General features: G+C 52.7%; 1 protein-coding gene across 2 annotated transcripts in view; it reads right to left on the reverse strand.

The window, feature by feature from the left end:
- Window positions 1-237: 237 nt before the first annotated feature.
- The window catches only part of Gab2 (GRB2 associated binding protein 2), a 156897-nt gene continuing 140691 nt past the window's right edge, over window positions 238-16443 (reverse strand). Inside the window, exons 4-10 of one of the 2 annotated variants that reach the window (XM_023716630.1) lie at window positions 8672-9243; window positions 7162-7256; window positions 5914-6178; window positions 4613-4703; window positions 4255-4339; window positions 3132-3257; window positions 238-2551 (exon numbers count right to left, since the gene is read on the reverse strand). In XM_023716630.1, the coding sequence (XP_023572398.1) occupies window positions 2408-2551; window positions 3132-3257; window positions 4255-4339; window positions 4613-4703; window positions 5914-6178; window positions 7162-7256; window positions 8672-9243 (1378 nt within the window). In that variant the 3' untranslated portion in view covers window positions 238-2407. Of the gene's footprint in view, window positions 2552-3131; window positions 3258-4254; window positions 4358-4612; window positions 4704-5913; window positions 6179-7161; window positions 7257-8671; window positions 9244-16443 lie in introns of both variants that reach the window. The other variant, XM_004632537.2, reaches the window with a different exon arrangement.

The raw sequence follows: 16443 nt of genomic DNA on the forward strand, positions 1-16443 counted from the left end.
CCAGAAAGAGAGCCCTGTGGGATGGTCTTGTCCCGAGGCCACACTGCTCCAGCGCTCTACCCTGGGGGCCGGGCTGTGACTCCATGGCAAGTGAATGGGCAAAGGCAGACTGGAATTGAGGCAACCACTTCAGAATGGTCGGGCTTCCAGGAACAGGCTTACAATAACAGTTTGAAATGTAGAAGTTGCCCACGTCAAGCTAGGAGGCTGAGCTACCTGCTCAGCAGCCATCTGATCTACCTGACAGGCAAGCCAAAGTCCAGGTAAGAGACTGTGCTCTCCAGGGGTTCCCATTCCTTTTCCTGAGGTGGAGCAGGGGGTGGGTGGAGAGCTGCTGGGCACAGTCTGGGGGGATGGGGCCTGGGGTAGCCGCTGTGGGGTCCAGGCCACCAAGACAGGTAAACTGGACCCACGGGCAGCAAAGGGTCTGCTTTCTGAGCTGGATTGACCTCCTCTTGGGGCCTGGAAGAGCAGGTGCAAGTTGGAGCTGGGAGTGTGCAGTTTGTCAGCCAGAGCTCTGCTTCCACCCTTCCAGCTTTACCCCAAGTTGCACACTGAGTTTGGCAGGTGGCCATGGGAGCTCACCCACGTTAGGACACCGTAGTCCCTGCACACTCCAGCCGAGTTTCATTCCCATAGCACTCAGAGCATGGCAACATGTCTGTGGCACCGTGGGATCAACACGGGAGGCACCATTAGAAACTCAGCCATGTGGGCCTGCTGGTAAGCCCTAAGGGACAGTCAGGGAAGGCAGAGCAAGCTAGCACCCTGCGAGCCCTAGCCAGTTTTACCCTGCCCCCAAGGGAGCCCCAAGAATGTCCCTAGCACTTAGATGTGAGGCCCCCGCCACCCCTCAAACCCCTTTTGTTCCAAAGCGCACAGCCTTCCAGCTTCCGACTTCCTGTCCTGCAGGGCTCAGGACTGGCCTGGCCTGGGCACCCACTCCTATGGCCCCCTCACTTGGTCAACACCCTCCTGGCCTTTGGTACCAGCCTCACTTTGTTCCTTCACTCATCACACAGCCATCACTGTCACCTTGTGTCCTAGTCCTTTTTCTCACTGATCTTGACCTTAAGTTCAGGGACAACTGTGAGGACTTGGTGCCTGGCCTTGGCAACTGCTACTTGAAGATCTGAGTTGCTGAGTTAAATTTAGAGGGGCAACGTCCAAGGAAGGAACTTATCCCAGGAAAGCTTCTGGGGGTGGTTCCATGGGTCTGAGAGGCGTGCCTGCAAGTGCAAGAGCCGAGATGAGCATGCACAAAGTTCTCTTCACCCCAGGCAAACAGATCACTGGCCTAGCCTGTTGCCCCTGAACTCTGGTCAAGAACTTTTGGCATAAGAACTCCATCCCTCTGCCTAGCTTAGGTCATGCCCTGCCTCTGCTCGCTGCCTCTGCGGGGGCCGTTCAAGCTGTGGCACTGCAGGGCTAAGAGCGCAGCCAAGCCCTGGGCTAGGCAGCTGGCCATCTGGGTTTCTCTGCAGAGCTGGGCAGCAGCTGCTGCCACAGCCCCACTGCATGGCCCTGGCCCTGTTTACCTGCACTCTGGGGCCCAGAGCTGGCTCTGCACCTGTGCACGCACCCTGCAGCCATTGGTCATCCTGCGCGCCCACTTCACAGCACCTCTTCCCTGCAGCGCCCGTTCCCTGCTCACTCTATCTCACGTCCGTCCCACTGTCACCTGCGCATTCCCACTCCATGAATCACCCTACTCAGCCTGCCCCCCACCAAAGGCTCAGGAAGTGGATGACTTTCCATCCTACTGTGGTGGAGCAGAGTCCTTGTCACTCCATGCCCTGTTTGTCTCGCTTGTCATTATTTTGTCCTTTATTCTTTTGCCTCTTGCACTCCCCAGCAGTGGCCCTACATGCTCTTGGCCTAGGAATGGGGGACCCTGAAAATACCCACTGCCTCTGCAGCTGGACATCTAATTCTTGTCCCTGAAGACAAAATTGTCCACCTCTGCCCTTCACTCTCAACGACTGCAGCTTTGGCAGCCTTGCCTCTCCCACCACAAAAGGCAGGGTGGAAGAGTCCATGTCCACTTTGGTCTGCTGGTCTTGGGCCCTGCCTGTCCTGCAGGAGATGGCCCACAGGTGAGGGGAGCTGTGGTGCTGTGGCTGGATGCCCTCCAAGATTGGGTGGACACAGTCGGGTCTCGAGGACAGGAGGAAGCTTGCTGGCACCCTCTCCTAAGGTGGGTGGAGGAGGCACAGCCGATAGTGGTAAAGTCCCCCGGCCCAGCAAGTGCCCCGTCGGGCCCTCACTTGCCAAGGGAGGGGCCCTGATGCCAATGCTTTGAAGGCCGAGAGTGGCAGAGTGAAGTGAAAGGGGTGGGAGAGGAGACAGAAGAAGCCCTCGCTGGAGATGTGCCTCCTGCCTCCTCTCTGGGCTCAGTGGCCCCGCATCACAGCTTGGCCCCCTTGGAGGGCTCTGAGGACTGTCGCACATCAGTCCACTCCTGCATGGTGCTCTGCAGGGCCTGAGTCTTCTCCTTGTCCACCTGGACGTAGTCCACCTTTTCATCCGAAGTCACCGATGATGTGGATGGCTGAGGGGACAAAGTAGGACATGCCATGAATAATTGGAGAGAGGGGGCAGGGGAACGTCCTAGGTGGTGCTGAGGGAGGTGAGTGGAGCTCGTCCCTGTGGCACTCAGATGAGCCGTCAGTCTGACTGGCTCTCCTTCCCTCAGAGCACCAGCCCTCTGGCCACACTGCTGGGGAGGAAGGGGTTGGGTGGCAGCAAGCTCCAGCCCTTCAAGTGTCTTCTCAGCAGCCTGCACAGCACCCTGCGGGACATGTGCGTGGCGGCGGGCCAGCCTGCTGCTTAGACACTCAGGCAATCCTAGACTTTCCTGAAGGCCTTTCTCAGGCCACTGTGTCACCAGCTGGGCCCCTCTAGACAGTGAGTTCCCTCAAGGAGAAGTTCTAGGGTAGGCAGGGTCTCTGAGCCTCCGACAGCACAGCTCTAAGTGTGTTTGTGGCCAGGGGCTGTGCTCAGCCTGTGTTCTGAGAAAACAGGGTGAGAAGGCCCAGGTAAGCCATGCAAGTCAGCTCTGGAGGTGGCTGAGGGTGCTGCCGAGCTGGAGGGCACCCGGATCCCCCAGTGACCACCCTCCACCCAGGCACCTTTCGGTGGGGGCTGGGGGAGCCCGGCTGGAAGTCCAGAGCCAGATAGTCCACACTGCCGGAGCTCTTCTTAGGGGCTGGACTGTTGGTGCCGCTGGGGACGGGAGATGCAGACACGGGGTTTTGCTGTCCAGAGGAGGAAAAACCTGAGTTTAGGCAAGATGCAAACCCATCACCCAGACACATCTCTGGGAATAAGAGCGATGGGCTCACCGTGTCCCGTGGTGCACCACGTCCTGTGCCATGGGCTTTGCACATACAAGGCCTCACAACAGTCCCACAAGGACAGCATTGCTGCTCTTCAGGTTATTTAAACTGAAGCCAACCCAGGGCTCCCACACCTGTGTGGCCCGTGGCCGCCTCCGGCCTCAGGTGCGGCTGCTGCCTGCGAGTTCCCACCCGCTCGCCAGCCTCCAGGGAAGGGCTCCTGTGGAACACCTGCCCCCGCCTAGAAGAGCACACACTTGCCCGGCCTCGCGGAGGCTGGCACAGGGGCAACTGAGAGCGACTGCTTCTGCACTTCGCAGACACAGGCTCAGGCAGCTTGAACCCAGTGAGCTTGGGCTCCCGAGAGCATGTGTCTGTCTAGACTGTTCCCCAAGTTTGATTCAAATTACAAAGGTGATGGTCCTCTTTTTTTTTTTTTTTTTTTGTATTTTAGGGAAAGGTCTATAGGGTGTTCAGGGTCTCACTACTAGGTCGGACTTGTAGCGATCCACCTTGTTTACAGCCTTCCAAGAGCTGGGATTACAGGCACATGCTACCATGCGGTCTCAGTTGCTGGCTCAGCGTGCCCCCAGGGATGGGCCCAGCACAGCAGGCCATGGGATCGAACCCCTGGCCCCTGCACCTGCTTGCAGGTGCTTTAATCTGCTGAGCTATTTGGCTGGCGTGGTTGAGAAAGATTTTCGTTTTTTGGCTGGCTCAGGCTGCCTTAAGGGAGGGTCTGGTAAGGCAGATAGAGGTGGGGATCGAACCACAGTATCCTGCGCCTGACTGCGTTTACCCTCCCTACAGTGGGCAGCACCCTTGCCTGCTGTATGGGGCCCATGAGTCACATGTGGTACAGCAAAGGGACCAGGATGAGGATGCAGATCATGCCAGTGAACCCCCAGGGACTCACCATAGGGACATAGTTCTCCTCACTGTCTCCTGAGTCCGTGCTTGTGATGCTCTGAGTGGAGATGGGGCGGCAGTACTGGGAGGAGCTGGAGGTGAAGGTGTGGCTGTGGTGAGGAGAGGACAGCACGAACCTCAGAGCTGGGCTCCGGAGCTCTGCCCCCTCAGCGGATGGAGAGCGATGAAGGGCGAGTGTAGTTACTCCCTTTTACAGGAGGAAACTAAGCCCCTGAGATCAAGGGCCAGGATGAGCAAAGGCCAGCATGGGCATCAGAGCCCTTCTCTCCTGACCCCCCAGGAGGAAAAGTCCCACCTATGCTCACCCCACCCAACTTGAAGCTCTTGCCTCCCTAGATACTCACTTGGCCCTGGACCAAGACTTGGTGACAGGGGACTTGAAGGGGAGCTCATCGATGACAGCACTGCTTCTCAGGTCAAGTGGTGTTGGCTTGGCTGGGGCAGGAACAGAATCCAGCAATCGGCCCGTGATCGTGCCGCACAGTGGAACACACACACATGACACACAGGTACATCTACAGTGGCCTTGGCACCATTCCAGGTTCAGCAGGGCAACTCCGCAGGCTCTCTGCAGAGGACTGGTGCGAGGGCTTATTACAAAGCCAGGGGATGCTGAGGTCTCGCATGAGAAGTGGCACCGTACGGGCCTGCAGCCTACTCATGTCCTTCTGCTCCCTTCAGGTCATCACTAGCCTACTTATGATACCGGATACGGTGTAAATAGCACTCACGTTGTACTGTGTACCTGCCCAGAATAGATGGAATGAGCTGGGTGTGGTGGTGCATGCCTGTGAACCCAGCGCCCAGAAGGCTATGAGTTTGAGACCAGCCTGGGCTAGAGTGAGCTCAAGGCCAGCCTGAGCTTCACAGTGAGACCCTGCCTCAAAAAGACAAAACGAAAAAGCAAAAATTAAAAAACATGTAATATTTTTAAATTTTCAAGTATCTTGATCTTCACTGGCGGAATCTGTAGATGTAGAACTGGAAAATACTGAGGGTCAACTGTATAAACTTTATCCCTGAAGTCACAGCTTCAGGCTCCAGTTCACATACCCTTCCTGGTGTATCTGTGGTAACTGGACTTACAGAGTCTCAAGTGGAGTCTGTGGTCTGACAGCAGGTTCTGTCCTTCCCAGACCTGTGCTATGCAAACGCAAGACCCTGTACTTGAGGTGGAGAGTGCCACTGTGACAGCCCCCCGCTGCCTTCACACAGGGCTGTGCAAACCACAGTGAAAGGCGGAGACGCCTCGGGATGTGCAGATTTCAATTCTGAGGGATCAGGTTTGTGTTCCCTGCTGTGCTGCTCTGTCCTGCGAGTCCCTCCCAGAGCAGAGGCCAGTGGAGAGCAGCAGTGTGGACTGGGAATCTGCGACTCCAGTATCTCTTCTGGGTCTCCACGCAGGGCCACAGATCTAAGGACTGCCACCTGCGTAGGGCACACCTGCTGGTGTTCTCGGTGCTATTCTGAACAGATCTATGGGGGGGAATTACCATCCCCATTTCCTTAGTAAGAAAACTAAGTCTCGAGAATGTACATGATTTACATAAAAGTCCTAGCCCAAAGCCCAGTCTACCTGATCCCTAAGGAAAAGCTGAAGGAGGCTGGGTGCTGTCCTGCAGTGGGGCAGGAGGAGTGGACTCACCCTTCCGGTCAGGCTTGAGGTTGCGGTTGACTGGGGGTGGCTGAATCTCACTTCCTCGGCTGGGGCCTCTGTGCACTGGAAGGGCTGTCGAAGCGTAGCCAAGGGAGTCAAATGGATGTGGCCCTGGGCTCATGGGGATGTAGACACTCTGGGAGTTATCGCCTGCCCGCTCCAAGGCCAGCAGGGTGGAAGAACCTGGGTTCATGGGCACATAGTTGTCTTCGGAACTGGTACTGTCGGATCGACCAACCACAGTTTTCCCTGGCTAGAGGGGGAAAGAAACAACGGTGTGAATGGCAACAAGTTACACCACAGTGAGAATCTGTAGGAAGCAGTGCTGTCCTGGAGGGTCAGCTGCACTGTGAAGCTATAAGGGAGACCATGGAAAGACCAAGCTCGGAGGCAGGGTGGGAGACAGACGCAAATGAAGCCTGTGGCTTTCCTTCTCGCTTTTCTGACCTCTTGGGATCTACCTATCAGTGTGATTTATCTACAGCATAAATTATCCTTGGTGGCTGGGTCCTCACGGGTTTTCAGATGCCCGGATGAGGCAGAGGATGTCCAAGTCCAGTGGAGGACTCATCAATGGCAGGTCGGCGACCAGACCTCATCAGCTCAGGAAGCATGTGAGGAGTCTTGGCGCAGGGAGGGAGGTCTGGGGCCAGCTGGGCAGCCTCCATCCAGCCCGTAGCAGGTCTGAGGTATACCTTAGAAATCCAGGTGACCACTGGGCTCCAGACATAGTGGCCACAGAGGTGTGCAGGGAGCCATTCTCCAGCCCTTGCCCACATCATACAACTGCCTGTCGTGGCCACTTAATTTGTACTCTTTCCAGCAGGCTTGGGACGAGGCCCTGGCCCATTCCCCTGCACCTTGAACCTGTGGCCTGACCGAGCACTGCCTCACCCAGTCTCTGCAGCAGTGGCCCCACATTGCCCCTGGTGAGCAGGGCTGTTGCACAGGAGACCCCTATCTGCAACAGGTCTGCTGGCTTCTAGACCCCTTTACTTCTTACTGCGAGGAAACTTCATCCTTGGTCCACCTGAGGAAGCGCACTTCCTCCAGCCATGGGTGCCTACATATTTCTTGTCCAAAAACTCAACCTAGGATTATGAAGTGAGACAGGAACACTGGAAGGGTCCTCGGAGGGCAATGGGCTCATTCCTTTGGGCTGTGTAGAAGTTCCATGAAGCCTGACCTTCTCCTTACCCTAAGTGGTCCAAGGCACCTTGGTCAAAGCCCACTCACCAGGAAAGAAGCGATTCCCTCACTCATGGACTCGGCAGACCGGCCTGCGTTCTCGCCACCACGTGGAGGGCACTCGTAGGTTTCACAGGAGGAAGCTGTGGTAAAGGAAGACCATGTGTGGGTGGGTTCCTCTGCCATGTGCACCCCTGCCGGTCCCCTCCAGCACAGCTCCCTCTGCTCAAGCTCCAGAAGTACTCTCCTCGATCCTAGGACACACTATTGACAAACAGCCCTCCTGGGCCTCTGCAGCAGCAGCAGCAGCAGCAGCAGCAGCAGCAGCAGCAGCAGCAGCAGCAGCAGCAGCAGCAGCAGCAGCAGCGGCACCTGCTAGAACCAACCTATCCTTTCCCTGCTGCCTCACACCTGCACCTCTCCTTGGATTCCTCCAGCCGCCACCTCTGTGACTATTATAGTGTGACAACGCTTGAGCTAAACCAAGAGCCAGGACGTAGAGCCAGTTTCATCTTTGCCCCTAATAACTAAACTGTCATGGAATCTGTGCCACAGAGACAGCAGGGGTCTGTCCTGCCATCTCTGCATGGCTTAAACCACAGTAAGGGGAAGAACAGCTCTGTAAAGCCAGGCCTGGGACACATGGCTGCGACCCTAGCTCTCTGGGAGGCTGTGCAAGATGTGAAGTTTGAACCCAGCCTGAGCAGTTTAGTAAGACTCTGTCTCAAAACAAGGGCTGTGGCTTATGCTGTAGCTCAGTGCAAAGGCTCAGGGATCAATCCCCAGTAGTACCTCCACTACAACCACACAAAGACAAGAATATGCAATTTACATAAGCGCCTGCCTGGCGAGTGCAAGGTCTTGAGTTTGATACCTTCCACCAAAAAAAAAAAAAAAAAAAAAAGCAATTTTATATATAAAAGCAAGATGCAAACAGAAGAATTAATATTGTTCTGTTTTCCTCAGACATGTAGAGTTGGAATCTACCCAGTAAACAAATGACAACAGAACTGAGGTACTTTATTTTTTTTCCGTGCTAAGAATCGAACTCAGGACCTTGAACTTGCTAGGCAGGCACTGTGCCACTGAGCCAGATCCCTGGCCCAGAACTGAGATACTTTACATGGAAGGTCAGACTTAAGCCAAAGAGAGTTTATGGTATACAAAATATTTTGAAAATCTCATTTTATTAGTCTGTTAATCCATATAAGTTTGTCTCAAAGTTTGGACTGGTTTTCTAAATTTATTTTCTAAATCTTTGGTTTGATTTTTAAATGAATAAAACATTATGATTTCTTTTTCCAAAACCATAAAATGTGGTGCTGTGGTTGACCAAGAATATTGTGGGTTTCTCAGCAGAAAGTTCATTTCTCCAAGGCAGGGTCTTCCATTGTGGGTGTCATAAAAACAGCTAGAGGACCAGCTGCTGGGACTGGGGAAGATGATGCCTAATGTCTGTGTGGCCCTCAGCTACCTCAGCGTGGCAGCCACTGAGGACCCCCCCGGCCTCCCCTCCACCTCCGTCTCCCTCTAGGGTGCTGCTTCTGCTCATACTGACCTCGGTGCAGTCGGCTGTTGTCCATGGCTGGGAGTGTGTTGCGCCTGGGGATTGTGGCAGCGACAGATCTACTGTTGCTGGTTGGGGGTCTCTGCTGAGGGCTGCCCCATCGAAGTGTTTCTGCCTGACTTGGCTTGGGGGGCCGGGGAGGAGGGGCTATGGCTGACTCCCCAGGGATGGCCACAGACATGGCGTTGTGGTTCCTGTCCAGTGTGAAAGTCCTAGGGACCTGGTAGGCTGGGAGCGGAGTGGTTGGGACATCCACGTTGTCTACCAGGAGGTCCCCAAACTCCCGGCACAGGGTGTTGCTGGGCGTCTTGAAGGTGTACGCATCCTCGTTGTCCGTCTCGGACCCTGTGAGGCTGCCCTTGGTACGGCCATGCGAGGCCAGGCTCCGGGGGAGGTCATAGGCGCTGTCTCTGAATTCTGTGTTGTGTCGGCTTGGCTTGGGAAGGCTGTAGAAGCCATGGACCTGACCACTGACCCCGTTGACACAGTGCCCATTGCCCTGGGCCAACTTCTGCATGGCTGTGTCGCTCTTCTGCCTGGTCCCCTGAGAAAAGCTGGCACTCCTACAAGAGAAAGAAGAGCATGGTGGCAGTGGGAAGAGGCCAGGACTGCCCTCAGAGGCATGGTGGATGTCCAGAACCCAGGTAGCTCACAGGCACGGAGACCAGGGCCTGAGGAGTTGGGGGGCCTCAGGGCTGCCCAAGACCTGCCTCACTGTGGTTGTGGAACTCTAGTCCACATGTCTGCACCATGGGGACTGAAGGTACATCACGCAGCTTTCAGAGTGCTAAGCCAGTGCTGGGCTCCAGATGGCTGTCATTAGAAGGGGTTAGTTGCTTCCTAAACTAGTATCAACAAGCCAGTCACACTTACCTGGTCACTGTTTTAAGTACAAAGATATAAACATTTGACTATGAAGGCCACAGATAGTAGAAAGAACTGCGAGGCTGTTGTCAGGCAGAAATAGCAATACAGCAGTTATAACTAGCTGGGCACAGTGGCCACGAGGCTCGCTGGAGCCCGTGGCTGCTGGGGCTGTGTAGCAAATTCAAGGCCAGCCTGAACTACACAGGTGTCTCAAGGTGGTGGGGCAGGTCATTTTCTGTCTAAATTTTACTCCTGTGAAATACACCAGCTCACTGGTATTGACGCTATCTGTAAGTTGTAGAGATTTATAGTGAGCTTAAATGTAAGCTGTAGACGTCTTGTACTTTGTATTACTGTTTGGTGAGCGGCATCAAGCTCGTTCCAGACATCGAGAAATATCCCAAGTCTGCCCTTGTGGGCTTCCCGGCTTCCAGGGCGCGGTGGGCCGAGGCTGCTGGAGGCCTTCGGTTGCACGAGAACTAGCTCCCGAGCTGTGCGTAAGTACGCTGGGAAGGTCGAGCGTGGGGTTCCAAGCAGCAGGGATCCAGATCTGCCTCCTTACCTTTTATGCTATAGTTCTTTGGGAAATTTCATTTAAAAAAAAAAGAATCCTTTACGGCAGTGATTCTCAGCCTTTTGGAGGCTAGAGACATCTTTAAAAAGCTGACAGTGAGCTTGTGGAGTGCCTCACCGGGACAAGGCAAATCTCTGTGCTCTTCAGTGTCTGTCACAGCTGTGGGCCAACCTCAAACTGCTTTCTGCCTTAAAGGCTCTCCGTGCAGGGGGCTGTCATTTCGAGGTGTGGCCACCAGGTGGCGGTACAAAACGGGCCAAAAGTTTAGGAAGGAAGGGAGAAGGGGTGTAGATCAGCTCTCAGGTGGATCCAGGTCCTAGATGGCAGCTGCACTTTGGTCTCTAAACCCTTGCCAGATCTCCTGCCTGGGCCTCTGCCTTCCTTCTCCCTTATTCCTTTTTTTTTTTTTTTTAAAGACAGGGAACTGCTGTGTAATCCATGCTGGTCTTGAGCTAATTATGGAGCCCAGGGTGGCCTTGAACTTGTGATCCTTATGCTTCAGGCTCTGTGTTGGGATTATGGGTAGGCATCACAGCACCTGGCTTTCCTTTCTCCCCTCTAGTCCCTTCCATGCACAGAAAGCAAGCTGACAGCCATTCACCTAGGTAACAAGGGGAGGGGTGCCCTGAAGCAGACCTACAGCAGTCACGTAATTCACATTCATCTTTGGTGCTTTTCATTCTGTACTTTGGAATCTTCTAACTCTGCTGGGAGCGCCCCTCTGGGCTTAATCACTTAAGAAATATTTATGGGTGTCCCCTGCACCTAGACAGGCACAGCGCACCCAGAGATGCCAGCTGCCTGCGGGGTGTGGTGGGTGTAGGGGTACGTGTGGCAGCAGTGGTGACGACCTGCCAGTCTTCCCATGAGGTGGACAGGAGGGTACACGGCTGTGGGCAGATCTATACTGACTACCACTGGTGGTCTGTGGCCGAGCACGTCAGGGAAGGCATCACGAAGGTGCTGTATTGGGCGAACCCAGGAGGAAGGGCAGCGAGAGAAGCAAAGGGTGTTTTCACTGGAGGGCGGACACAGCCAGCCAGTTCTAGGGTCTGCAAACTGCTCATACTGGAGGAAGTATATTAAAATCCAAGGCTGAGAAAGGCTGCTGCATGATCTCACTCATCGGAAGAAGCTGATCTCACTGAGGCAGAAATAATGGTGGTTACCAGAAGCTGGATGCGTGGGTGTGTGTGTGCGTGCAGGATATGCAGTTAAGACATGGGGGAAGAAACTGCAAGAGGCCTACTGCACAGTGCAGTGACCACAGTGAAGGGCGGCACGCTGCACTTCTGCAGGCGAGGAGGTCATGCACTCTGAGCACGAGACTGACCGAGGTAATGCGATCTTTAATGTGCTGAATCCAACCAGTGATGTATGCATACTTTTAAAACACAGCACGACCAAACCATGCAACAGCTTCTGTAAATTAAAACATTAAATTATCTGGGGGCTTGGCTCAGTGGAAGAGTGCCTGCCTAGCAAGCATGACTTCTGGGTTCAATCCCCAGCATGGGTTGGGGTAGGGGATATGCGCTTTGAGATGACAGTGGAGGGTCCCAGCCAGGGATGTGGAAGACAGCAAACTTCTGAAAAACTTAAAGGTGAAAACAGGGGTATGGACAATATCACTGGTGCCCGGCAGGGTGGACTCGTTATCTTTTACCCCACACTGCTGCCCCCACTCCCTGTCTAGGGAAGCCAGAGAGCAGGAAACTACCCACGTTCTAATTTTTTTTTTCTTTTTGAGACAGGGTCTCGCTATGCAGTTCAAGCTGACCTTGAACTCACTTTGTAGCCTAGCTGGTCTTGAACTTGCAACGATCCTACTGCCTCAGCCTCCCAAGTGCTGGGATTACAGGCATGCGCCACCACGCCTGGCTTTATTACATCATGAACAGATGAATAAGGAAAGTGCGCTGCTGCCATCCTCTGCCTGCACTTGGCCCAAGCCCTTTGGGCCTCCGGACAGCACCCAAGGCCCGGCTTCTCTCTGGCCTGGCATCTTCTTCTCTAGGTACAGAAATGCTGACTCGTCCCCCAGCCCTCCCAGGCTAAGCTCCTGCACTCACCACTACTTCTTGGGAGGTGTCACAGTCCAAAGCCTAAAAAAAGCCTTTCCTGTCGTCACAAGGCATGAGTCTCTGAGGTCCCTTCACCTGAGCCCCTGCTCCTCCGTGCTCCCAGCACTTTGCTTGGGCTGACTATGTCTGCCAGCGTCTCCCCTTCTGCCAGACCATGTGCTCTCGAGGGCAGACCCCGCGCCTGGCACGGGGCTGGCAGATGGCAGGTGCTACTGATAGAGGCTGACGGGGTCTGGTCACTGCTTCAGCAACCAGCTGAGTTGTTCAGTAAGACAGTAAGTGTGCCCAAGGGGCACATACTCCAATGGCAGAAGTCATTCTCTGGGCAGCCCCTACCCCCAGCTAGGCTAGAGAGTGGGCCCGAAGGCAGTGGTGAAATCTCCCAACCTTTGGGAGAGACAAACAGCCCCTTACATAGCGCATTAAACCATTAAATGTCCAAATTGGTGCAGGAAGATACTCCTGTGTGGAGGGGCAGAAAGAAGTCTGGAGAAATTGCCTTTCCTGCCATTCCTAGCTGTTCCAGAGGCTGCTAGTGAGGGCTCTTGTGTATGCTGTGGTATTGATAACAACCTCCAAACTTTCTCTTGGCTTTTGGACGTGGGTTCCCAGGTTTTCGAGATAGTCTTAGAAGTCACTGTCTTGTCCAGGCTGGGTTGAAGTTGTGAGCCTCTGGCCTCAGCTTGCCGGAGCACTGTGCCTGCAGGCCCGCATCCAGCCCTCTGCAGGTCACACGGTGGCTGTCCTCGCTACTCTACGAGACTAAGCACCCTAGTGATGAAGGTTCAGCCTGATCCTTAATGGGCGCACTTCCTGCAGAAAGGATGCCCGACACGGATGGGTCTCTACGTAGCATCACCGCTGTCTAGAGCCTTGTGAGCATCTCTGGTCATCTGAAGAGGTCATCTGGACCACTCTCCAGCACCTGGCCCAACCCAAATGGGCCCTCCTATGAGGAAAGAAAACTATATATATATATATTTTTTGCTCCGAATGCCTTCAGGGCAGGTTTGGCTGGCTTGAGTTGTGGGGATCCAACCACAGCAACCTGAGCCTGACTGCTTTGTTGAAGCAGCCACTTAAAGAACTGAGCTAAGGGGCCGGCCCCTGAAAACTATAATTTTTAAGAAAGGAAAAAAAAAAAAAAAAAAAAAATGAGTCATGAACATGTACGAGAGGCTGTGCATTTGGACTCCAACGCTGGGGACAAAAGGGCTGAGGTGATCTTGGCATCTCAAGCCCACTGGCTACCAATTTTAAATCCGCTGTCTGTCTACAATCACAGGGAAAGGCTGAACTTTTGACACTAAGTGAAGCTAAAAGTAAAGTATTTTGCCTTAGGCCAATCAAAGCCGAGGGGTGACTGAGTCAGGGGAGCTGTGGGAAGATGAGGGGCAGCTCTGCTTCCCCCCCCCACTCATCCTCTTCGTAGAGCACACCGCTGCAGGGTCGGCGATACTGGGATCCCACGACTTGGAATTTCCTGCCCTTTAACCTGCCCCAGAATTAGGGGTTTTCTGACAGTTTCGGCCCCAGTACAAACTGCTAAATTATCATGGCCTGATTTAACATGGCTGAATCCCCCCACACAGCATCTTATCTTCCCCATGCCCACTTCCTCCTCCTTCCCCACTCCAGCCTTTCCTGCTCACACAAGGGAGCCTCCAGTCACTTCTTGTGTGTCACTGAACCTGCCCCTCAAGCTCCGCGCCTAGTTAATGTCCACAAAGTCTCAGGCTCCCTGTCTCCTCCCTGTGCTTGATTCTCTCTGTGTTTTCAGAGTTAATAAAGGTTCCCCTCTCCCTCATTTTTGCTTCTCTGCCATGCCACCACTGCTGCTGCCGCTGCCACCACCGACAAAACCTAACACTTTGGTGCCTTGTGACCCAGATCGGTATAGCTCCTGGAGGCCTCCCCGGTTTTTTGAGCTTGCTCACCAGTGAGGTGCTCTCTTTGCCTCTGCTGCCTGCCGCTGCTAGCTCACCAATCTCAGTGCTCACTGGTGAGCCCAAACTCATCTCGAAAGGAGTCTTGCTCATTTTGTTTCCCTCATCTCAAAAATCGTGAGCTCACATCGGGACCCCCTCATCTTCCTTGTCTGTCTGGACCTTGGTCCTCTGCTTTTTCTAGTGCTCTGTCTCTCTCTCTCTCTTTTACACTCACTCCAGTTAAAAAGTGACAGCTTTTTAACAAGAAGTGACATTGGGCTTTTGCCCTAATCTTTGGCTCATTTTAATTCGGCCACCTTGGGAAATATTCTTCCATCCTTCAAAGCATATGCCGCTGGGTTGTCTCCTAAAGAACCTTAGTGCCCTCCTCACACATCAGGGCTGTAACAACTAATTTTTTACTGCCAGATGGCTTGGCCACAGTATGAACTGGACGATTGCAGCCAATGGCCTGAAGAAGGAACTTCTGAATCCTTAAAATTTCTGTTACTGCAATGGCAAGTGGCTAAAAATGCCTTTAAAGCCTTTGTAGACTCTGAAAACATGGCCCTCCCTGTTTTCCCACCCCACTATCCTCCCCACCCCCCACCTTATCCACAGGTACTACTCTTCACCCTGCCCACCGGAAACTGTCCTGTCAGTCTCCTCTGGCATGTCCTTATTTACTCCAATCTCTGTCTTTCCTCCCCCGTATCAGAGCCACAGGTTCCGCTGGCCTCTCCTCCCATTTTTTTCCTCCTTTGTTCCACACTTGCTCCCTGCTGACTCCCCCAGCTGTGCTGCTGACCTGCAGCTGTTCCCCATGTGGCCATCCACCCCCAACCATGTGGTCTCTCTTCCTGTGACATCAGAGCACCAGCGTGCAGCGCCAGCCACATGATGGGTCATGCCATCTCTGGGCCAAGTGGCCGTCCACCACTACTTTACAGTTGCTCTTCTTGTGATGCCAGCCACCTTTTAGTGCCTTGTCACATGATGGCCACTGCCATCTTGTGGCCTCTCCTGTGATATATAGTAACTGTAAGTAAGAGGTTTCTATGTTTTTCAAAGTCTTACAAGAAAACTTTAATAATTGACCTACAAAAGTTCTGACTAGTCTTTTTATAATTACAAACTTAATTTTCTTATACTCTAATTTGGTCAAAAATATATTTGAGTACTTAGAAGCATGCTTTCTCCTGAGTTAGCAGCTGGTCTAAGTGACATCAGAATTGTCTTATAATTAAATGATATAACAATGGGGAGGGATTATTGGACAGGACTCTAATTGGTAGAGGGGTGGCCAACTTTTGTCCATTAATTAGGAGCCCCCAATAATCTCCATAGTCTCTTGGAAGACACACCCAATAATTTGGTCATTGGTTAAAAGAGTTTTTCAAAAAAATTAAAATAAGGTTTTCTCATAAAAGATGCGCTTGATATATTAAATGTACTTATGCCTTCCAAATGTACAATCTTCTACAACCTAAATTTTCTTTCAGATGTGAACATATGCTTTTCTCTTATGCTCCAGATATCTGAAGTAACAGGTTCAAGTCAAGCCAACAAGAGGACATCAGTCAAATGATAATTCTTTACCAAAAACTTATGTGATATGTATGCTGTGTACATTCAGAGATGCTTAGCTAAAATGGAGATTTCATCATGACTGTTATGCTCTGCTACTATGTATGACTAGTGATGACAAATAATCTCTTTAAGAATATGTAACTGTTGTCTGTTAACATTCTACAGTGATTTAACTACTAGGATACCACGGTTGATAAGAAATAACACTTCCCTGGTTACACTTTGTATTTCAAGGTGCTTACTACTCAGATAAAATTTTCATAATTAGGTGGATCACTCCCAACTAAGTATACTAATGTAGACCCTTAATTTCTATTTTATATCCCTATCCACTTTTGACATTCATGCTAAGCTTAAAAAGACAGACCTCAGCCCTCAAACTCCACCAGAAAGACTTACTTAATCTGGCTTTTCATGTCCTCACTAATAGAGACAAAAATTAACTATACACAAGTGCCAGCTTTGGCTGCGACACTCAGGACTTCCATCAAAGCAGGACCTTGGCAAGATAATGCTGAACCTAAACAGTGCTGCTACCAGAGTCCCTCCTGGATGGTCTCAAGTACATCCAAGGAGGACACTGGGCACGAGTCTGCCCCAACTTGCAGCCACCACTGAGACCTGGTCCCATCTACAAGCTTGAGAGTCATGGACATTTGACCGCCCTGTCTGCCAGAGAGTGGGTAAGTCATCCAATTCCCTGCCCTCACAGGAAAACTC

This window comes from Octodon degus, unplaced genomic scaffold (assembly GCF_000260255.1).
Source record: "Octodon degus isolate 3935 unplaced genomic scaffold, OctDeg1.0 scaffold00049, whole genome shotgun sequence".
In the NCBI taxonomy this organism is placed as follows: Eukaryota; Metazoa; Chordata; class Mammalia; order Rodentia; family Octodontidae; genus Octodon; species Octodon degus.